Source organism: Nelumbo lutea, chromosome 1 (genome assembly GCF_056320005.1).
Source record: "Nelumbo lutea isolate HS-2025 chromosome 1, American lotus-T2T, whole genome shotgun sequence".
Lineage (NCBI taxonomy): Eukaryota > Viridiplantae > Streptophyta > Magnoliopsida > Proteales > Nelumbonaceae > Nelumbo > Nelumbo lutea.
Window position 1 is genome coordinate 89635875 of NC_142684.1, and position 24299 is coordinate 89660173.

Consider the following 24299-nt stretch of genomic DNA (forward strand, 5'->3'; position numbering starts at 1 on the left):
CCATTAATCTTCTTTATGAAAAAAGCAGAATCCCACCTTTTTTATATTCATTTTCTTTTAATTGCCAGCTGGAAATTCTCCCCTTGTGCAAATGGATCATGAACAACTTGTCATGCTGCATAACTTGTATTGCTAATTGGTGTCTACAATTTCCATATTCTTTCAGTTATCCTCTCCAAGTTTATGGACACACTAATGAATATTCCTTGTATTAAATGATTTCTTCTGCATTTTTGTGCACTTTATTTATTTCCGCAATCCCAAACATTATTTATGTTTTCTTGGTAGAGTGTGTTAGAAAGTCAGGGGAGAGAAGAGAGAAGAGAGGAGAACTGATTGGGAGTCAAAAAGGTATGCTGGCTGTGCTAGCTTTTCTATTTATATTAGGGCGACACAACCTAACGATAAAAAGACCAAAGTGCCCCTACAACAGACCAACACATATTACATAATTATTAATAGATTTAACACTCCCTTTCAAGTTGGGACATAGATGTCAATAATGCCCAATTTGTCACACAAATCTTTGTGCTGCAAGTGATGAAAGCTCTTTGTGAGGATGTCTGCAAGTTGTTCTTTGGAGATAACATGGGGAGTGCACACTCCTCCACTTACAAGTTTCTCCCTGATAAAATGCTTGTCCACTTCAATGTGTTTTATTTTATCATGGAGGATTGGGTTGGTTGCAATATTGATGGCAGCCTTGTTGTCCAATAGAGTGACATGGGATTGTTGACCCCAAACCCCAATTCACTTAACAAGCTCTTTATCCACATAATCTTAACAACTCCATGGGACATAGCTCTGTACTCTGGTTTTGCATTGGACTTAAGACACCACACTCTGTTTTTTACTTCTCCATGTGACTAAGTTTCCACCCACAAGTTTAATATCCATTGGTAGTTTTCCTGTCATCTACTGCCCTTGCCCAATTAACATTTGCATACACTTCAACTTTAAAATGCCCATGCTTTTGAAACAACAAACTAGCACCGAAAAAGTTCTTGAGGTACCAAAGAATCATCTCGACAACCTCAAAATGTGTGGCCTTAGGGTTATGCTTGATAGTGGAATTTTTTTAGTATATTTCTCACAACATAATTTACCCAATTAAACTAATAATTGGATTCTTTTGTTATTTGGGTAAGCCCCATTCGGGAAATCACATAGATATTCCCTTAATTACATCTCTGCTAGGGGTAGAGAAAATCTTTTGATTCTGATTCAGAAGTACCAATGAATAGAGACTAAACTAAGTATCATTTTTCTACAGAAATTTCCTTTGAAAATTCTGGTATATATTCCCTCCTTGTTTGAGAGAAAACCAGCAAATAAATAAACAAATTTTTTATACATAACAAGTAAATAGGTTTCATAAAAAGTCATGTTTCATCAATAAGGTTACACATGGCCTTTAAATTGCGGTTATATGCATTATCATGCTATAAGGAACCATAATCAGCCAAGTTTCATGAACAAGGCCGTAGATAGTTGTCTCCCTCACATAAAGTAATGATTTTCAGGGTTAAAATGAAGGAACCATAATTAGCCAAGTTTCATAGTGTTATGGGCTCGTGAATAGGATCTCGTCACGGGTCGGTCCACGAGGAAAACCTCCTGTTTTCCCTTGTTCCTCCCCTTTCTTGCAGAACCTATCTTGGCGTCCTAAGGGTGATTTGTCCAAGAGATCACCTAACTCTCCTTTTACTCTCTTTCTTGACTGAAATTCGATGCCTTTATTCAATAATCTCAGCTCCTTAAATAGGAGATTACAAGGGATGAGAGTCCTCTTTGTAGGAAGACTCCCTGTTAAACTATACTGCTTACAAATAAGACAGATAAGACTCCTAGATAAGACTCCCTACTTAAGAAAGATAAGACTCCCTAAAATAGATAAGACTCTCTACTAATCCTTACTAGAACAGATAAGATAAGATAAGGTGAACTGTGACTAGCTAGATAATCCGATGAGGACACCACATCACTGCCGCTGCCGGCGGCGGTACTTCTTCCCAATAAATACGTCCACAATATTACTCCCCTTCTGGACTACGAGCTTGTCCTCAAGCTCGAAATCTGGGTATGTGTCTCGGAGTTCAATCAAGGGAATCCAGGTGGCCTCGACTGATGGTAAACTATCCCATCCACCAGGACTTCGAGAACACCCCGATTGATTCTGGATCGAACAAGAGCCCGAGGTTGGGGGATGAGTCTGCCATCTTTCAAGGGTGGTAGGGGGGGTACTTGGTTAGGAGGAGTACCCTAAATGGCTTGAGCCAGAAAATGTGGAAAATATCATGAATTTTGCTATGCTTTGGTAGTTCTAGCTGATATGCAACTGTGTCGATCCGCCGTAAAACCTTGAAGGGTCCATAAAATTTAGGAGCTAATTTAGGGGCAGCTTTGTGTCTCAAGGAGCGTTGCCGATAGGGCTGAAGCTTCAACCACAAAACTGTCCTGGTTCAAGTGTTAATTCCCGATGATGCTGGTCATAGGCGTGCTTCATGCGTAATTGCGCTTGGTGCAAGCGGAGAGAAACTTCAGCTAGGAGGGCATCGCACTCTTGTAGGGAACGATCAATTTCATCCAATCGAGTCGAATCGGGCTCATAGGATAACAAGCGAGGAGGGTCTCGGCCATAGACGATCCGGAAGGGTGTCATGCCAAGGGAAGAATGATAGGCTATGTTATAACAATATTCGGCCCAAGGAAGCCAATCAACCCACCGACGCGGTTGGTCGGCAACAAAACAACGAAGATACATCTCGATCATACGGTTCACTACCTCCGTACCATGCAATCGAAACAGTTCCTTCCAGAAGGCACTAGTAAAAACTGGGTCCCTATCACTGATGATGGATTCCGGTAACCCATGTAAACGGAAAACATGCGTAAAGAAAACGTGGGCAACTGAAACAGCACTGTACGAATGTGACAGAGGGATGAAATGGGCATACTTAGAAAATCGATCCACCACCACGAATAGAACAGATTTCTCGCCAACCTTGGGTAGGCCCTCAATGAAATCCATGGAGATATCAGCCCAGATTTGTGTTGGAATTGAGAGGGGCTGAAGAAGGCCAACCGGGTGTAGGTTTTCCCATTTGTGTTGTTGGCACGTGGAGCAATTATGGATGAAGTCCCTAATAGAAGTTTTCATACCTGGCCAATGGAAATCAGCTCGGACGCGATGCAGTGTCTTTTGAATGCCTTCATGGGTGGAGTTATGTATACTGGAGATGACGGAGGGAATTAAAAAAGAATCAGCTGGGAGGTATATTCATCCTTTGTATAGAACCAGCCCGTCGTGAATGGACCAATTTGAGTCGGTTGTCCCGAACTGTATTTTCTGAACAAGGTTCGTCCACTCTGGTGATTGTGGCAGTGCGTTCCTAATGTCTTCTAACAGGGTGACTCGGGGATGTGAAATCGCACAAAGGAGCATTGTATCTTCATCTCGTCTAGACAAGGCATCTGCGGCACAATTTAAGGATCCCGCCTTGTAGCCTACCCGGAAATCAAAACCAAGCAGTTTGCTAACCCAATGTTGTTGAGGCGAAGTGGTAAGCCGTTGCTCTAACAAATACTTGAGGCTGTAGTGATCAGTCTTGACGACGAAGGACCTTCCCCACAAGTATGGTCTCTAGTGTTGTACTGCTCTAGCTAACCCAATCAGTTCGCATTCGTAGGCGGGTAATTTTAGATGTCGGTCAGCCAGTTTGCGGCTAAAGAAGGCAATCGGGTGTCCTTGTTGTTGCAATACGGCTCCAACACCTATACCTGATGCATCGCATTTGACTGTAAATTCGAGGCCAAATTTTGGCAATTGTAGAACTAGTGTGGAGGAGAGGGCATCCCTTAAATCCGCAAAGGCTGCATCAGCTGCGTCGTCCCAATGAAAGGCATTTTTCTTTAGCATATTGGTTAATGGGGCAGCCAATAGTCCATAATTTTGTACAAACTTGCGGTAGTATCCTGTCAAACCTAGGAACCCGTAGAGAGCCTTGGCGGATTGAGGTTTGGGCCATTCCTTGTGTTAGACAATTTTGTATGCCCTTAGCTTCAATAAAAAATGATGTACTTTATGAGTTTATTGTAAATGAATAAAAGTGCATATTTGATTCATGTTCCCTTGGTATGTTTCTGTGTAATACCCTTAAACTGGACACTTATTGAGACTCGTGTTAGTTTAGAATATTCACAGCCAGTGGATCGGTCTGGGGAGACCTATCCTGACAAGGCTGACACTGTGGTGCCACCAAGTCGGTTGGGGTGGCTTGTCTCAGCTACCGGGGTGAGACCCTAGGCACATACAGTGTGGGATTAATTGAATCTTTGAATTGGACCAGATTTCCAATATTGCCTTGGACCTTGGAGATTGATGGGCAAAACTGGAAAGTTACACCCGACCCCTAGACTCGATTATGATACTGCACTATGTGTCGGATCGGACTGTCTTTGATGTACCAATCAGTGAGATCCTTAGCGGGGGTCAAAACCTGGGTATGTTGGGACAATCCGAGAATTCATCTGAGTGGGTGATCATAGTGACAGGATCAGCCCCTTTGTCGGACAAAGGTAATGATTGGGGATGCGCTCTCACTATTGGAAACCAAGACTGCCGGCAGCCGATTTCAATCGTTGAGATTTGTTTTGCAAAGTATATTTTATATGAGATATAAAAGTATATATATTATGGTTTCTAAAATGTTTGCAAAAGGTTTTAATTCCCGGGATCCATATAAGTGGAGAGTGCAACACTGTTCCTTGCAGCCGAGGGAGATGTCCTCTCTTGTCGGGCAGTGTATGATCATTATGGGCTGAGAGGTTAAGTGTAAGACCATTGAGGATAATACCTGATGGGCTAATCTTGCATCTGCCCACAGTCCCTGGGTATTACAAGGTGGCTTGGCCCAGGGACCACTTAGGGTAAGTGTTGGGCCCATAGAGCCCATTCGATGGGTTTCAGGGGGTTTACTGTCTTTAACAGTGTATTCGAACAGGCCTTGTAACAAAGGCTGGGCCGAACCCATGTGGCTGATGTGTAGATCAATGCTTGGGTCCCACGCCATACAAGGAAGCCCAACTGGGCAGCAATTAGGAAGGTTAAGTGAGCACATAAGCTTGATGGGCCTGAAGCCCATTTCGAACTGGGCTATTTATTTAGTTAATTAAAGGGGCGATTCTGAGATGGATTAGCAGATAGGATAGGGTCTTAATCCTATCCACTCAGAGAGTCCAGATCTGAATGTGATTCAGATCTAGAAACCTCATAATGGGGATTAGGATAAAAGCTAATCTAATCTACAGATAAGATAAGGGTTTATCCTTATCACTAGAAGAGAAGGCTGATCCAAATATGATTTTGATAAGCACCTCCTAATGGGATTAGGAGCTGATCTTTTAAATTAACAAAAACAAGGAGGGGGCGGCAGCCTTGAGAGAGAGAATAGGAAACACATCAGATCCTCTTTAGTGCTGAAATCAAGAAGAGAGAATTCTGCAGCCTGCGAATACTCTCTTGCCGCCTCCCTGCTCTTGTCGCCCTGTTTGCCAGTTCGATCTCCAGCTGTGGGAGAAGTCAAGATTGGATCTTGACATCAGTTCTTTGAGAAAGAATTGAAAAGGAAGCTGTGCTCACGTACCATTCTACTGATTCTTGCGAAGGACAGAGTTCTTGGGGAAGAACACTGCTGATTCTGCTCCATCCTGCACTGCGCCATCTTCAGTGGGAGCAGTCTTTGGATCCTTCCTTGGGCGTGAACACCTTCGTTGGGAGATATTACTTCTCCGTATCAGGTATTATTCTCTCCCATTCCTTTTGGTTCAGATCTGGTTCAGTTTAAGGTTCAAGATTGATCCTTGAAATTATGATTTTCTAAATTGGGAATGTGATTCCCAGTTGAAGGGAGAGAAAAATTTTTGAAATTCGCCCCTTATTCCGCAATCTTTGGGCGTCCATGTGATGGATCTCTCATCCTTTCACCTTGATTGCTTGAATTTTGGAACCATCCATCGTGACACCTTGCCCACTGATTATATGTCCTAAGTAAAGAACCTGGCGCTCCCCAAAAGAGCATTTGGACCGCTTAAGGAAGAGCTTGTGTTGGCGCAGGAGTTCAAAAACAGTCCGTAGATGATGCACGTGTTCTATCCATGATTTACTGTAAACTAGGATGTCGTCAAAGAACACTAAGACAAATCTGCGAAGCTGGGACTGAAATACCTCGTTCATCAGAGACTGGAATGTGGATGGGGCGTTGGTGAGACCGAACGACATAACTAGAAATTCAAAGTGACCATGATGCGTTATGAATGCAGTTTTCTCTAATCCTTGGGAGCCATCCAGACCTAAAAATATCCCGATCTGAGGTCTAATTTTGAGAAGTACTGGGCTCCATGGAGTTCATCCAACAGCTCGTCCACAATGGGGATAGGGAATTTATCCTTGACGGTCCGGTTATTGAGCTCTCTGTAGTCCACACAAAATCTCCAAGTACCGTCTCGCTTTGGCACCAATAGAACCGGCGAGGAGAAGGGAGAGCGGCTAAGATCGTTGATTCTCTGTTTCATCATGTCCATACACTACTCTATCTTGTGCTTCTGCAGATGTGGGTAGCGATAAGGCCGGACGACGACTGGTTTTGAACCCGTCACCAGAGGGATCCGATGATCGCAAGCTCGGTGAGGAGTCTTTCCATATCTGTTGTGTGTAATGTTTCGCCCTGAAGTTCATGCACCTGCGGTATTTTTGCCTTTACTCTGGTTCCCTGCCAAGTTACTTGTTTTCCATTCAAGCGGAATGTCATTGTTAGGGAGCTGAAATCCCATAGGATTGGGCTTAGGGTGATCAACCATTTAACTCCAAGAACTATATCAAATTCATCCAAGGATAGCACAAATAAATCAGCAGAGAAGGATTCGGATTCGACCTGTATTTGGATGTACAAATTCCGGGATTGTGAACCCTCTCTCTATTTGCTACAGCTACCTGCAGTTGTGGTCTGATTTCCATAGGTAATTCCAACTGGAGGGCAGCTTGCTCACTTACAAAATTGTGCGTGCTTCCCGAATCAACGAGGATACGTACTGGTTTCCCTGCCACCTGCGCCTGCAATTGCATAGTTTGAGAGGTCTTTATCCCAGTGATCGCGTGGAGGGAGATCTCGGGTTCTAACGCTGCGGGTTCATCCTCGTCTTCCTCTTGTTCGCCCACCAGAAGGCAGAATAGCCTCTTGCATCTATGCCCCTTCGAATATAGATCATCGCAGTTGAAGCACTGTCCCCTTGCCCGGTGATCTGCCATCTTGGCTCTGGAGAAACGTTTAATGGGTGGTGCCTCCATGCTTCTTCCCATGCTTGATGTCAACCTGGGAACGTTACCTGTATGAAGTTTTTGTTCCCTACTAGTTGCTGAAGAAGGGGCCACCCCGGTTGACTTCAGGGGTGTCCATGATGTCGGTGGTCGACCCATACTGAAGGTCCCGCGGCTGAGTTGTAGCTTACGTTCGAAGGTGCGAGCGAGGTTCATGGCTGTGACCAGGTTTGGAGAGTGTTTCATCTCCACATCCACCCTCAAGGGTTCTGCTAATCCTGCGGTGAACATGTCTACCTGCTGATCCGGTCGTACCGAGGCTGCTCTGGCAAGGAGGGTCTGAAATTGGCGCTGGTACTCAGCCACGGTTCCTGTCTGTTTGAGGTTGATCAATTCACCTAGTGTGTTGCTCGTCAATGGGGGCCCAAACCTGAGGAGGCAGTAGGATTTGAATTGGCCCCAACTGAGCCCGGGTTCCTCCTGCTCCAATCGGTAGAACCAGAGCTGTGCCTCCTCCGTTAGATGGAATGCGGCCAGGCTGACCTTATCTCTGTCTTCCGTACACTGATTGTGAAAGAACTGTTCACAACGGTATAGCCAACCCAACGGATCTCTGGTGCCATTGTAAGAAGGGAACTCCAGTATGCTGTACTTGGGAACAATCGCGGCTGCCGGGGCGACGATCTGCTGTTCGCCGGATGACTCTGTCAAATCTGGTCGGCGGCTGTTGGTGGTTGCAGTCCCTTCGGAACTCTTCTCCATGAGTTGCTCATAAAGTTCTCACCATCGTCCTTGACTTCACATACCTCCACGTTGTTCTCCACGAGCCTGTGCTCCAGTTCGTGGACCCTGGACGGCAACTGCTCCAGATCGCCCATGACGTTTGGCTCTGATACCAAATTGTTATGGGCCCGGGAATAGGATCTCGTCACGGGTCGGTCCACGGGGAAAACCTCCTGTTTTCCCTTGTTCCTCCCCTTTCTTGCAGAACCTATCTTGGCGTCCTAAGGGTGATTTTTCCAAGAGATCACCTAACTCCTTTACTCTCTTTCTTGACTGAAATTCGATGCCTTTATTTAATAATCTCAGCTCCTTAAATAGGAGATTACAAGGGGTGAGAGTCCTCTTTGTAGGAAGACTCCCTGTTAAACTATACTGCTTACAGATAAGATAGATAAGACTCCCTACTTAAGAAAGATAAGACTCTCTACTAATCCTTACTAGAATAGATAAGATAAGAAAACAGATAAGATAAGGTGAACTGTGACTAGCTAGATAATCCGATGAGGACACCACATCACTGCTGCTGCCGGCGGCGATACTTCTTCCCAATTAATGCGTCCACAACACATAGACAAGGCTATAGATGGTTATCTCCTTACATGTATTTCAATATGAAACAAGGAAGAAAAGAAAAATAAAAGGAAGAAAGAAAGGAGTGAGAGGAAGAGATAGAATATGGTCTTCCATCTCATGTGGGAAGCACAAGGAGTATCATATTGAAGGGGGTGTAGGAAGAAAACAAGATTCCCTACTTTCTTCTCCATTTTTTTTATGCTCTCACACCAATCTTCTTATCTTTTCTCTTCCTACTTTTTTCTTAGTGCAAGAAATCCTGCAGATAAATTAGTATTAGCCAACAAAAAGGCATTAGCCCCTTCTCCTTGTAGGAGAGGGGTTTATATAGAGGAGGGAGGTGGTTAAGTAACTCCCCACTCCTCTCTTCTTAGAGTGCCAAGTGTCACCCCACTTAAAATGGGTTAAGGAGAGAAAAGAAAACTCTTTCTTCCTAAGGTGACAAGTGTCCCCCCACTTAAAGTGGGTTAAGGAGGGAGAAGAAAACTCTCTCCCCTAGGATGACATGTGTCTCCCCACTTAAAGTGGTTAGAGGAGGGAAAATAACTCTCTCCCCTAGTGTGACATGTGTCCCCCCACTTCAAGTGGTTAAAGGAGGGAAAATAAATCCTTCTTCCTAGGGTGACATGTGTCCCCCCACTTAAAGTGGTTAGAGGAGGGAAAATAACTCTCTCCCCTAGGGTTACATGTGTCCCCCCACTTAAAGTGGTTAGAGGAGGGAAAATAACTCTCTTGTTAGAATAGGACAAGTGGCATCCCCTTATAAATAAGTGGGACACCTCACAAGAAATTAATTAGTATGGATTTATTCTTTTAGGGCCTGTTGTTCCATTAAATGAGCTCTGCAGGCCCATTAAATGCTTATTGCATTACAAACAAGCCCAATTAACTTGGGGCCTGTTGTTCACTAAACTAGATTGCAGGCCCCTTTCTTTACTAAAATGTTTCAGCCCACCAGTAGGACTGACTGGGCTTATAAGAAAGACCTTATTCTTCTTTATTATTATTTTTTAAAGCTGTGTCTGGGAGTATCTTAATAACCTGCTCCCAGTCCAGCAAACTTAAGGACTTAACATGCATAAACTGACTGAGGACACCCATGGCATAAGCAATGCCAGGTCTGGTCATGGATAGATATAGAAGTCTCCCTATGAGCCTTTGGAATTGCTTTACATCTTTTATAGGTTCCCCTTGATTGTCACCCAAGCTGTGATTTGGATCAATGGGTGAATTAGTTGGCTTCACTCCTAACTTGACTGTCACCCAAGCTCTGCGAAATGAAGATTCCTTTTGTGGGTGGGCAACTTCAATTCCAAGGAAATAACATAAGGGGCCCAAATCTCTCACCTTGAACTGAGTGGCCAAGAACACCTTTAGCTTTTATATTTCAATTGTCTAGGGCTGCAATTTTTCCTTCACCCCTCATTACAAATAATGCATAGTCTGATTGACACTGTTTAAACCCCATCTGCTGTATGGCCAAATGGAACCTATTGAATTAGTTTCGTGGTGAACGTTTCAACCCATACAAGTATTTCTTCAACCTGCATATCTCTACTCGCTACCTTTGGCACAAAAGCTAGGAGGCTGAACCATGTACACCTCATCTTCTAAATCACCATTCAAGAAAGCATTCTTGATATCCAACTAGTGAAGATCCTAGTCATAACTAGCTGCCAATAAAAGGACTCCTCTAATAGAGTTCATCTTGGCTACAGGGACGAAAGTCTGCACATAGTCCACTCCATACATTTTGTGTAAACCCTTTTGCCAGCAATTTGGTTATGTACCTTTCTACCATACCATCAGCCCTATGCTTTACTATGAACGTCCACTTACATCTAACTAGTTTTTTTTATTTTTTCCTTCAAGAAGATCCACCAACTCTTAAGTGCCATTATTGTATAAGGCATTAATTTCTTCCTTCATTGCATTTTTCCATTCAGGAAAGGATCACATCCTTAGGAATGAGAACACTGCTAAGTAAGCAAAGTGGGAGATAGGGTGTTTAGTAGTATAAGATCTGACACCCTTTTTATTAGCAATAGGAAAGTCTAGATCATCAATAGTTGAAGTATCTATATCAATGGAGTTAGGCATATCAATAGGAACGAGAGTACCTAGCTAGGAAGGATTTGTCTTTAGAGAGTGTAATAGTATTGGTAGCATAGCTTCGGGTTGTTCCATGACTCTTGAACTCTGTTGGCCCTTGTGACAGTGAAGGAAAACACAAAATGGAGGAGGATCAGGAAGAGGGAAGGTGAATCCATACATGTTTCTCCTTAACCCTACTCTCTCCTCGAGGAGAAATAGGGAAGAAAGGATCACTCTCAAAAAATTATTGATAAAAAAATCACTCTCAAAAAAGGACACATCCATAAAGGCATAATACTTGTAAGATACATGATCAAAGCACTAATATCCCTTTTTGAAAAGAACGATAACCCAAGAAGACACAAGGAATGAGAATGACATAAGGGTTAAGCTTACCACGAGTAAGAGACAAGTCACTAACCAAGCAACGACAACCAAACACATGCATAGGAATAGAGAATAAAGGAGCCTTTGGAAACAAAAGTTGATTTGGGGCTTTGTACTCTGACCACTGATTTAGGAACATGCATATGCAACAACAATCTGTAGAGAGAATGGGCTTAATGGCCCATAGGCTGCTCTTATTTCTTTATGGTTCTATTCCTTTTTGTTAATGGGCCTTTACTAATGGACCTTTATGTTTCTTTATGTTTTATGTTTAATTAAGTTAATTGCCCAATTAAGGTTTTCCTTGTAAATACAGAAACTTTATAAATTATTTTTAATGAAAAGATTAGGGAAGGGAGTAAGGTTCGAACAACTCTTCTCCCAAAAAACCCTATTGCAGTCGACTTCTTCTTCTTCTCTCTTTGCTGCTGATATCTAACCCTTTTCACACCTTTTAAAATCAGTCCTCTCATTCTTTTGGACTGTTTTTCTTCTTGGTATCAGAGCGGGCTCCTTTCTTCTTCCTTCTTTCCCATACACAGTGTGTACGGAGAGCTGAATCAAATGAGTGATTGAAGAAAGTATTCAGCGCAGTTGTTAATGGTTTTTTTTTTGGAGAAAAGGATGCTGTCTTGGTCATTATTCTGATGGTTGTTAGAGTTTTTTGCCCAAAACGCTAATCAACTGGAGAGTTCTGATTGTGGGCCCCATAGGGAGCTTCACCTTGGTACTCATTGACTGAAGGGGTTCTTTTTCTTTATCTTGAAGACTGATCCAACTAAGGCCAAGTACAGGTAATATTGTTTCTTGGAGAAGCAAGAAACAATCTGTTGTTGCTAGATCTTCAACTAAGGCCAAGTACAGGGTTATGGCTCATGGTCTCCGAGTTACTTTGGCTTCGATCCCTGATGGAGGAACTAGGTGTTGAGTATGATAAGCCATTGATGCTACATTGTGATAATCAGGCCGCCATCAACATTGCCTACATTCTGGTGCAACATGATAGGACTAAACATATTGAAGTTGACTGGCATTTTATCAGAGAAAGAGTGGCTTCTGGAGAAGTTTGTCTACCATTCATTACATCTGAAGAAGAGTTAGCTGACATTCTTAGCAAGGGAATCTCCAAGGCCAAACTACAACATGGCACTGGCAAGTTGGGCATGATGATTGACATCTATGCTCAGCTTGAGGGGGAGTGTAGAGAGAATGGGCCGAATGGCCCATAGGCTGCTCTTATTTCTTTATGGTTCTATTCCTTTTTGTTAATGAGCCTTTATGTTTTTTTATGTTTTATGTTTAATTAAGTTAATTGCCCAATTGAGGGCCTCCTTGTAAATACAAAAACTTTGTAAATTATTTTTAATGAAAAGATTAGGGAAGGGAGTAAGATTCGAACAACTCTTCTCTCAAAAAACCATATTGCAGCTGACTTCTTCATCTTCTCTCTTTGTTGCTGATATCTAACCTTTTTTACACCTTTTAAAATCAGTCCTCATTCTTTTGGACTGCTTTTCTTCTCAATCCATGGACAACCTCAAGAAGATAGTGATTCTTTATTTCTGCAACGCGATTTTGTTGAGGTGTTTTAGCATGTGAACTTCAATAAATAGACTACACAAATCAAAGAAATCCGTGAGATCGTTATGAAAATATTCTATTGTGTGTCTAATTGAAAATTGTGAATCTCAGTCTAGAATTGGGTAAATACCATGCATTGAAAATCTTTTACAAACTTCGATACCTCCTCTCTAGATCGCATTGGATAAACCCGGGTATATCTAGAATAGTCATCAATCAATGTAATAAAGTACTTATAACTAGTTTTAGAAGGTGAGTAACAGGTCCCTAAACGTTAGAGTAGATGATATGAAAATGAAAATTAGATATTTTATTTCTTAAAGGAAAAGAACTTTTACCATGTTTGCTCAACTAACATGTTTGACAGTTGCCACTACAATTCATTTACTGGTGAAGACTTAAATAATTTCAGAAACATAATTTTTAATGACTCAAAAGACAAATGACCAAGACGACTATGCCATAAATATTAGGGATGCAAATGGATTGGTTTTGAATCAAGGTATATTCAAATCCGATCGGATCTTACAAACATCGATTTGAATTTGAATCCATTCATAACGACAGATATCTGAATATGATCCGATCTGATTTGCTTTCTAAACAATTAAAAAATATACAAAGTCTATGAGTCAGTCTAGAAAGAGTCAAGCCTAATTATTAGGGGTGCAAATTGATCAGATTATGATTTGATCCAATTTTGTTTTAAGATATACTCCTATCAGATTTTTGGGTCGAATCAGATCGGGTAATAGGATACGATTGAAAAATTGGATCAAATTCAAATTACCTCCTATCTTATTCGAAAAGATCTGATTTGATCTGATCTGATTTCTATTGCATTTTTGTAATTTTTATATTATTTATTTTTAAAAACACATGTATATATATGATGAAAATAGTTAAAGAAAATACTTGTATTTTTGTTTTTCTTTAATATAGCTTTATTCTCCAACATGTAGAGACCACCCACCATACTACCCATCTACCAATCATCCTCCCAAAGGTCAAATCCTGGAACACACAAGAAGGAAAATTGGTTATTGAACAATTTAAGGTATGAGAAATGTTGCTAATGGAAATTAAATTAATAGGCAATTTAATAACATGCAACACATTAGAAAGGGTAAGACCAAAAGGAACAGAGATGGTTCATTGACCAACTATGGTAGAGAATGACCCATCAACCAGTCTTACCTTATCTCTTCTGGAGAAGAGGTTATATTCTTGAAACAAATTGGACTTACTAATCCTGTGATTTGAGGTCCTAAAGTCAATTATCCAAGGAGATTTAGATGTTTGAGATGACACATGGAAAGTAGTGGCAAAGTTACCTAATATAGACACAAAAGTAGCAGAGGGAGTAGGGCCAGAATCCATATGACGAAGTGTCCTACCATACAACTTCAAATGGTCACAAAAAGAGTTGATGATCTCTTCCTTGGGATCGAAGTTAGAAAGACATTCCTGAGATACAATGGGGCTAGTAGTCTCCTGAGAGGCCATATTTGCTAAATTATACTTCTTTTGGCTTTGCTGGACTGGCTTCTTATTCTGATCAAATGCTAGTTTTTTATTCAACTATTGAGCCTACATCTTCTCATGAAAATCCCAAAACATCTCTAGTGTGCCTAGGCTGTTGACAATGAGTGCACCAAAGTTTATCCTTGTCCTTTATCCTCTTCTAAAGATCACCCTTCTTAAAAGAATTTCCACCATTTGTATCTGCACCTCCTCTAGCTACCAAAGCAACTAGCTCCCCCTCAGAATTATTTATCACATTTCTTTTACTCTCTTTAGACTGCACTAAGGCATACACTTCCTGCACTGATGGGAGATCTTTACTTCCTAATATCTGAACCCTAATAGATTCAAACATAGGATTCAGCCCCAAAAGGAAAGCAAAGACCCATGTTGGGAAACTAGAGACTTGTAGGCTTTAGAATCCACATCACATTTCTAATTCATATTCTAATAATGATCCAACTCCTTCGAGATTGAGGTCAAATCTGATTAGTATATGAAGAGACTCCTCTCCCCCTACTTACAAGTTGAGGATCCAGATAGATTTTTGCATAGTGTCAATTGTTCAGAATAGGTAGGTTTAGCTTATCCCCAAATCTCATAAGTAGTATCTGCCCACATGAAGGTCTTCCTCACCTGTGGCAGCATGAACAGTAACAGCCACAACCCACAACATCACCATACTGTTTTTTTATCCCATTTATCATTGTTTGCACTTCTAGACTTCTCTTCTTTAGCCTTACCATTAGTGTAACCTGTCTTCCCCTTGCAATTTTGTAGACTTTAATTCCCTTTGACCATTCTAGGTAATTGAGTCCATCAAAGGGAATTACAGTCATAGGAAAATTCCTATCAAACCCCCCATTCTCTCCACCTTGACTAGAAGGCAGACTAGAGACAACTGAATCCTCAGAAGACATGGTAGAGAAGCCTGATTTCACTATTCAGCCACAAAAAAAGAAAAAGAGTAGAACAGGGAGAAACTATCACAAGAATACTCAATCTCAATCAAATCAACATTATAAGATCATTTCCTTCTGTTCATACAAAGAGTTCACATGCTACCACACTGCTGAAACAGTTCCAGGTCTGGACAGCCCCTATGAGTACCACTTTACCCTACTCTAGGCTACACGGTCACAACAATCACCAAAAATAACATAACTAGCTGCTGTTACAGCTGATACAGATCATCCAGGCCTACACAACCCACCTACATGGGTACAAGAGGATCATGCAATCCACATAGAAGTAGGAAAAAACTGCAAAAATCTTCACAGCACCCAATCACCTCACGGGTGATTTCTTGGCAAACGACCAAGAAAAAAAACAGAAAAAAAACTGCACAGGAACTCCTCTCGTATCAGCCGATGTACTTGTCCTCTATGTTTAATCTAAAAAAGGAAATCAAGAAAGAAACTTTGATCGAACTGTCCTCAAGCTCAATACCAATGCTCTGATACCATGTCTTCTTGGTAGAATGTGTTAGAAAGTCAGACTAGAGAAGAGAGGAGAATTGATTGGGAGTCAAAAAGGTATGCTGGTGGCGCTAGCTTTTCTATTTGTATTAGGGTGACACAACATAACAATAAAAAGGATATAAAAAGACCAAAGTGCCCCTGCGGCACATATCACATAGTTATTAACAGATTTAACAATTTACATCAAGCAATCTTGAACAGGAATCTCCGAGATAATGATACTTTTAGCTGCTTCATGCACACCATGCTTGAAGGCAAGCCTTCTCTTACTTTATTTCATCAATGCAAAACTGCATAGAAGATTTTCTTGAGCTTGATATACTATTATTATTGGTTTTCTCTTCTCAAAATGGGTTTATAGTCATCATGACCCATTTGTTTCTATTAAGTACTCTGGTATTTTCTAATTTTCTTTATTTAGAATTTTCAGTTATTTATTTTGATATAGGATGCATTTGTCATCTCTTTTCACCACAGCTCAGAGATCTGTATCATCCTCCCTTTTTGTTTACTAGAAAATGTGCTTAGATAATCACCAGCTGCATCTTTTGGGGAACTTTGTACTTTGTTGAGTCTGCAGAAAACCTCATTCTCCCAAATTGTTTTGGTAACGGTGCAGAAGCTAGTCTCTTGAGTTTGTCCCTTTGCCATTTGACAAATTATGCATTTGTTAACATGCCAGACAATGCTGTCACAAGTCAGTTTTTTTAAGATAGTTGTTCAGAGAGTAATGACCATAACCAAAAGGATTGGGCATCTCTTGCAACTTCAATCTCTTCTGTGTATTAATATGAGGTTGGCCACTCACCTATACCATCATATTTTCACCCCTCCCCCCCTGAAAAAAAAAGAGCTTAAACCTTGTGAATTGTAATTGTTATCCAGCACCTCTTTTTATTCATACAATTTCTTGATCCCCATTATGGTGATCTTTCCAAGTAGCTTTTCTTGATCTGGTGCTTTAGTCTCTGGCATGTTAACAAATTATGCATTTGTTAACATGCCAGACAATGCTGTCACAAGTCAGTTTTTTTAAGATAGTTGTTCAGAGAGTAATGACCATAACCAAAAGGATTGGGCATCTCTTGCAACTTCAATCTCTTCTGTGTATTAATATGAGGTTGGCCACTCACCTATACCATCATATTTTCACCCCTCCCCCCCTGAAAAAAAAAAGAGCTTAAACCTTGTGAATTGTAATTGTTATCCAGCACCTCTTTTTATTCATACAATTTCTTGATCCCCATTATGGTGATCTTGCCAAGTAGCTTTTCTTGATCTGGTGCTTTAGTCTTGATATTGAAAACCATTTTCTGCTTGTTCTATGGGGTTTTACTCCACCTCCTATTGGCTCATCATGAAGCTTGGGAAAATATTATTGAAGTCCTTGTCTTACAAATCAGCTGGTTCATAATCCTTGATCCTAGAAACTTCTTGATGTTCATTGGACTCCCCCGCCCCGTGGCTGGTTTAAACTGAACTTTGATGGGAGCAGTGTGGGAAACTCAGGCCCTGCAGGCATTGGAGGAGCTATCAGGGACGAGGCAATATTTGTGCCTTATTCTCAGGTCCATCTGGGCATTCTAATGTGGCTTCTACAGAATTTTTAGCTGCTGTTTTTGGGCTTGAGAAGGCTAAGGAACTGAGTATGGAAAGGCTAATTATTGAAGGTGACTCCAAACAGTTATGGACTGGTTAAAAAAGGGGGAAGGAGTCTCTTGGCACCTAAGGAACGACCTTAGGAAATTCAAAAGGCTCTCCAGGTATATACTGGTTCAAATTAATTGGGTTAGAAGATCAGCCAACAGTTTGGCAGACAGCTTGGCTAAACAAGGGGTTCAAAGAGAGTCAATGTTCTGGGCCTTTGTGTAATTTTTGGGGGGGTTTGGACACCTTTGTCCTCTTTGTTTCCTTCACAACTTCTGGTTGTACTGTTTCTCTAATGTTAATGAAAAAATTTTCCCGAGTTATTGATCCAAATAAAAACTTCTTGATGTTCAGGTTCTAATCTATAGAATGGTTCACTGAGTTTCAAATGCCTGTAAATGGAACTAAAAATGTCTTCCTAAAGCCCATTAGATTCTCTTATCTCTATCCCATAATTCCCTACTTTAAGTCTCAGCCTCTCATTACTTTCATTCATAACCATGCAAGTTTACGTGAATCCAAATGACAAAATAAAAAAGTTTAACTGAAACAGAGTATCAATATTTAATACAATAATCCCTAGGCCTTAGACCTCCAACCTACACTTTCTTACCTAAGGTTGTGTTTGTTTGTGGTCTAAACTCTGGACCAATGTAAGCTAGCACTTCAGTCCAGTTTTGTCTGCGTTTGGTAGTGGTGTTTTTATACATCGTAAATTGATGTATAACTTCATTCAAGAAAGTTTTTGCATTGATAATTGGTGTAATGTTAACACTGATTTTTTTGATGTAAAACTTTCCTCTATTCTCTTCTCTAACAATCCAGCCCGCATTTTACACTCTCAGTAAACCATTGTCACCCTACTCCACCGGTGTAAAAGTGTATTTACACCACAACCATACGCAGACTAAAGCTCAAATAAATTAATTACAGATAGAATAGTCTGTAGAAACTTATTTTAAAAACAATTCTTAAGACTTTGATTTTGTTCACCATTTATAAACACCATGCAGAGAGTCCTAGAAACACAAAGGATCTCAAAAGGCCTCAATTTGAGGACCATTCAAATGATTTTATGTCTGATAGTCTTCTTTCTCCATCAAGATTTATGGTCTCAAAGTAGGCATTCTGATTAGATCAGAACATAATATACTATCAGTTTGACCTCAGTACAATTGGTTTGCAGAGAACTTCTTTGTCAAAGCTGCTATCAGTCGTTTTTGCTGGTGGATTGATTCTGGTTTCGGTTAGTGTTCTAACTCAACTTTGTTGGCCTTGGATCAACAAGGGTAGGAAATATCCTGTAACACATTTTCCAGTTCTGTTGTCTGAAGATGACTGCTACCATCATAAGTTCCCTGAAGAAAATGAGGTACATGCACAATGGAATATATACTTTACCCTTATTTACAGTTAATTTACAAATATTTATTGTCCATTTTGTCTGTGATATACTGCAAGAACTAGCGGTTGATAGGTGAAGGGTTAGTTAACTTGATTTAATGTATCATAAATGTGAACTACATGCAATGGTATGGGGATGTTTTATTCGTAGTAATTCATGGTTATGTAAAAGATATGCAAATGTGGTCTTCCTGTGGCTTGAACTTTTATGGAAAAATGTGAAGCCATGGCCTTAGTTCCATCCAGATACCCATTTGCATATCTTTTACAAGGGAGTTCTGAATATGATTCAGAAACATTTGTGCATTGTACACCATCAATAAGGTCTGACTATGCCTACAAAAAAGGGAAAAAAATGTATTGACTATGAAGTCCCATACAACAAGGAATTTCCAGTGATAAAATGATGATTACATGAGCAGTTACAAAAACTTGGATGACTATCTTACTTTTTTTCCTTCCCAACAGAAAGAGACCATTAAGGAAGAGACTCCTCACCTGTTATCTAGATCTAATTTTCAGTGAGGGATGAACATCCCACTGATCTAGTTGTTTTATAACATAGTCCTGAAACCAGTTTCACAAAGTATAAATTGAGGCAGTTGTTCTAAAAGCTTCACATGATTCCCTGCACCCCAATCTACCCCTTTCTTTTTCCTTTTTCTTATCTAATATCCAGATTTTCTGATGGATAGTTGGAAACCCTGTGTGCATCAATCATCAAAAAGATCAAGGAAGCTTTTGGTTGGCCAGGGGATATACTAATGGACAGAGATTCTGGTGTCTGGATCGGAGAACTCCCAAACTACTTGAGGAGGAATGGTAGTATGGATCCAGTTAAAGAGATTGATTCCAACAGTGGAGAAGATATTTCTATCTGCTCTATTGCGTCAAACAAAAGTGAAGGTGATGCCAGCATATCAGCTCAGGATATTGCTAGTTATCAGGTGACCCCAGTGAACTGTTTTTAGTTCTTTTTCTTGTTTTCCTACCTTCTAAATAAGAATAGGAATTCCTAAAATCTGGTTAAATTAGGGATTTCCATATTTGAGAATAATTATTTAATGAAATAGATATATTGATTTGGATGATACGTCTAATGGAAATAGGAATTCATTTCATTTGAAATAAGGAACCCAGGAAAAAGGTACATCTTGGTTGGTCCTGTATAATTGCTCCATGGAATAGTGGATGTGCTTGACCCCCCAATGGTATGATGTGAAACAAGCTGTGATTTCTCTTGTATTCTTTTTTTAATAGTAAAGTAAATTTTCATTAAAAGAAAAAATGAGTTGCAATCAAGTGAAGATGCTTCACCATCAAGATGCATATTTACAAAGAACAGCAGAATACAACCAAAACCCGCCTTTAATAATTATCCCCCAAAATATCCAAAGCACAGCAGAAATCAGACTCAAGTGCCCTCTATGGACATCTTCAAATTTGGGTTGGACTAACAACCATTCCATAATCAACAAACAAATATCAGCTACCAGTATTGTATTAGATTACTGCTTTTCTTCAAATTTATGCCTATTCCTTCTTTCAAATGCTCAAACAGATTTCAACATCCTTGCGTTTCTTCTGAATTCCCATGCATTGTTTTTTTCTTATTGTCTCGCAATTAGTAAGAAGTTTTCAATTTTCATTTGATACTTATATCTATATGTACAGTGAATCGATAAACATCTTAATCTTTTTTTTTTTTTTATGAGAGGTGGTTTTTAATATAAGATTCAGGACCTACCTATCCATGTAGTGAAACCTGAAGCAAGAGCCAGACTTCCTAGGCATTGCCTTTCGTGTTTTATTCCATCTGAATAAAATTCCATATGGTTCAAGTGATGCTAACAAAGAAAAGAAAAGCAGTCAGAACAAACAATGGTATCAGGATATTTTCTGCCCCACTTGGGCATGGCCACTCTATTCATGCTGAGATTGTGGCTTCCTAAACGGCTCAAATGATGCTAACAAAGAAAAGAAAAGTAGCCAGAATAATCATGATATATTCTGCCCTAATCGGGCATGGTCACTCTTCATGCTGAGATTCTGGCTTTCTAAATGGCTCAATTTTTTTCCTTTTTGGGTGTGAAGGGAGTGGAGATTGAGGGAGACTCTCCTAAGGTGATTATTGGTGGCCCTGTTCATCCCTGGTTGTGGTGTTATCATACTGAAGAGGTTAAGGATTCTTCCCATATGAAGAGCTTGTTCAGATTAATTCCAAAGCTAGCCAATTCATTGGTGGATAGTCAGGAGACGGTATACTCTATTGCTTTTGTTATTGAACTTAAGGCCATCTTCTTCATGAGTAGGTTGAGGCCTCTCCCCTTGTTTTCATTTGATTCTTATTTGGGTGAATGGGCATATGTCTTGGCAGTCATGGATCTCATGCCTACTCTTGTATCTGTGATAGGATTTGTAATTTCATATGGCCATCTTCTTCATGAGTAGGTTGAGGTCTCTCCCCTTGTTTTCATTTGATTCTTATTTGGGTGAATGGTCATATGTCTTAACAGTTGTGGATCTCAGGCCTCTTGTATCTGTGATAGGATTTGTAATTTCATTTTGGTTTTTGCCTTATTTTGGACTCTTTGACACTTTTCTTTGTATTTACACTTGGGCTGAGTTTGGGAAGAGTGTAAATATAAATATGCTCGGTGCAAAACCTTGTATACGGTATTTCTAGACCTTGTATTTGCACCATACATATTTGTATTTGCACTCTTGCCAAACTGTGCCTTATTGAACCTTGTTCACCCCTTGATGAAATGCAAGTGGTTCTGTATAGCCGTTATATGGATATATTTTATACGTTTATGCACAACTTTTTTGGGCTGTCCTGCATTTAGTGGAAGTGAACTCTTAAGCCTGTTCAGATGGAATTGCATTATTATCATTGCTCTTACTTTTCTAGACCTTGTATTTGCACCATACATATTTGTATTTGCACTCTTGCCAAACTGTGCCTTATTGAACCTTATTCACCCCTTGATGAAATGCAAGTGGTTCTGTATAGCCCTTATATGGATATATTTTATATGTTTATGCACAACTTTTTTGGGCTGTCCTGCATTTAGTGGAAGTGAACTCTTAAGCCTGTTCAGATGGAATTGCATTATTATCATTGCTCTTACTTTTCTAGACCTTGTATTTGCACCATACATATTTGTATTTGCACTCTTGCCAAACTGTGCCTTGTTGAACCTTATTCACCCCTTGATGAAATGCAAGTGGTTCTGTATAGCCGTTATATGGATATATTTTATATGTTTATGCACAACTTTTTTGGGCTGTCCTGCATTTAGTGGAAGTGAACTCTTAAGCCTGTTCAGATGGAATTGCATTATTATCATTGCTCTTACTTTTCTAGACCTTGTATTTGCACCATACATATTTGTATTTGCACTCTTGCCAAATTGTGCCTTATTGAACCTTATTCACCCCTTGATGAAATGCAAGTGGTTCTGTATAGCCGTTATATGGATATATTTTATATGTTTATGCACAACTTTTTTGGGTTGTCCTGCATTTAGTGGAAGTGAACTCTTAAGCCTGTTCAGATGGAATTGCATTATTATCATTGCTCTTACTTTTCTAGACCTTGTATTTGCCCCATACATATTTGTATTTGCACTCTTGCCAAACTGTGCCTTATTGAACCTTATTCACCCCTTGATGAAATGCAAGTGGTTCTGTATAGCCGTTATATGGATATATTTTATATGTTTATGCACAACTTTTTTGGGCTGTCCTGCATTTAGTGGAAGTGAACTCTTAAGCCTGTTCAGATGGAATTGCATTATTATCATTGCTCTTACTTCTGTGGCCAAAATCTGTTGTTGCTTCCTGTTACTGATTTTCATGATTGTACAACCTTTTTCTGTTGAGTTGTTTGACGTGGTTTCCTTGGGCATATAGGTGGTGCTATCAAAAGATGGGAAGATAATTGGGTTTCAGCCTACAAGCCGTTTGGCTGTTAATCATTGGGGAGGCAATCCCTTGGCGCAGGAACTATACGGTGGGCGAAAGTTATCCCCTGGTGAGCACCACTTTCCTGCCATAGTAGTAATATTTAAAATTGTAGACGTGGATGAATGAACTAGTTCTTGATTGGTGGCTTCTTCCAAACAGGTCTTATAGAACCTGGTCTCAATATCCCCCGACCAGATGAAATTGTTCTAATTGAGCTGTTGATGTCGGTCAACCCCGAATCCCGATTTGCATTGGCGAGGGCAATTAAATGATCATGTAAGAGAAAGAAAGCTACATGGTTTTTGTTTTTCTTTTCCCCATTTAGGTTGCTCAATTATTCTTTTTTTTAATGGGTGGGTTTGGCATGCCTCCATTGTAAATGAAGGTTTTTTGGTTTGGTTGTCATCATTTGAGTCCACATTGACAGCAAATATGCATTTGAGCTGAAAATTTGTCGTCATTGTCGAGTTAGCAGAGAAGTTTATTGTCATTGTGGATAATGGGAAATGAAATTAAAAGGAAAGAAACTAGTTTTCATGGTGGGTATGGCTGGCCTTCTATTTTTCTAACAGGGAGAGGTTGGAACTTTGTTAACTGTTGTCATAGATCATGGTAGCACTTATCTGGGTGTTTTTCAACTAGGAATTATGTTTGAGGCCAAATGGCCATTTCTACTGACTACGGGTCTCATGCCCACAAGAACTTTATCCACGTTTACCTACAACACACTACTTCTGTGCATTGGGAACATCTCCCTGTGCGTAATACTATGTAGGGAGGATGAGATGTTCTCCCTGTGTACCTGCAATGTTAGATGGGTAGATGTGGGCAGGAGATCCGGACTCAATTCTACACGGCTACAGCCTACACTACAGTCACAACGGAAGCAGTCAGGCAATGCGTTGTTGGGTGCAATGCACAGCTGTAGGTTGTGTAACCTTGTAGCCTTTTTTTTATGGCTAAATTAACAAACATAAACATTATTACTATCCTGATACAAAACTGCCGTAAACCAACAAGTCTTGCTTATTTTTATTATTATTATTATTATTATTATTATTATTATTATTATTATTGTTAAACTACACTGGGCAATGAGGATGCTTACGACATTACGATACACCTTACCTTGTAAGCTGTAGGTTGTAGCCTTTTATTTTTATTCTCGTCGTCATCAAAATTAAGTGCTCAGGGCTTGCATCCACATTTTCCCGAGAGAGATGGACTATCAGCCTCTTCTTGAATCTCGCTCAACGTTTTGCATCTCAGTGGAAGTAAAACTGCCAGGCTGAGGCCTATTCAGTCAAATCTATATATTGCGAAGCAGAATAGAGCAGCTCTAGCATTGCAATATGATCCAGAAAGAAAAGAAACGCTCCAATCTGACAAGATTTTGATTTGGATTTGTTTCATTCACAACCCCAGAATTTGACCCTCGTGAAAGGTGGTTGGGACATTATGATGAAAATTTGACAGTCCTAGTGTTGCCTAGCGCTAGGGGTGTCAATTGGACTGGATTTGGTCCAATCCGATCCAGT

General features: G+C 40.2%; 1 protein-coding gene across 7 annotated transcripts in view; it reads left to right on the forward strand.

The window, feature by feature from the left end:
- Positions 1 to 23307, forward strand: part of LOC148876033 (deneddylase) — a 53291-nt gene extending 29984 nt beyond the window's left edge. For 2 of the 7 annotated variants that reach the window (XM_088965947.1, XM_088965941.1), the window contains exons 5-9: positions 18572 to 18757; positions 19485 to 19736; positions 20884 to 21048; positions 22708 to 22828; positions 22921 to 23307. In XM_088965947.1, coding sequence (XP_088822073.1) covers positions 18572 to 18757; positions 19485 to 19736; positions 20884 to 21048; positions 22708 to 22828; positions 22921 to 23033 — 837 coding nt within the window. In that variant the 3' untranslated portion in view covers positions 23034 to 23307. The remainder of the gene's footprint in view (positions 1 to 18571; positions 18758 to 19484; positions 19737 to 20883; positions 21049 to 22707; positions 22829 to 22920) is intronic. The other 5 variants (XM_088965943.1, XM_088965944.1, XM_088965945.1 and 2 more) reach the window with 3 other exon arrangements.
- Positions 23308 to 24299: the final 992 nt, after the last annotated feature.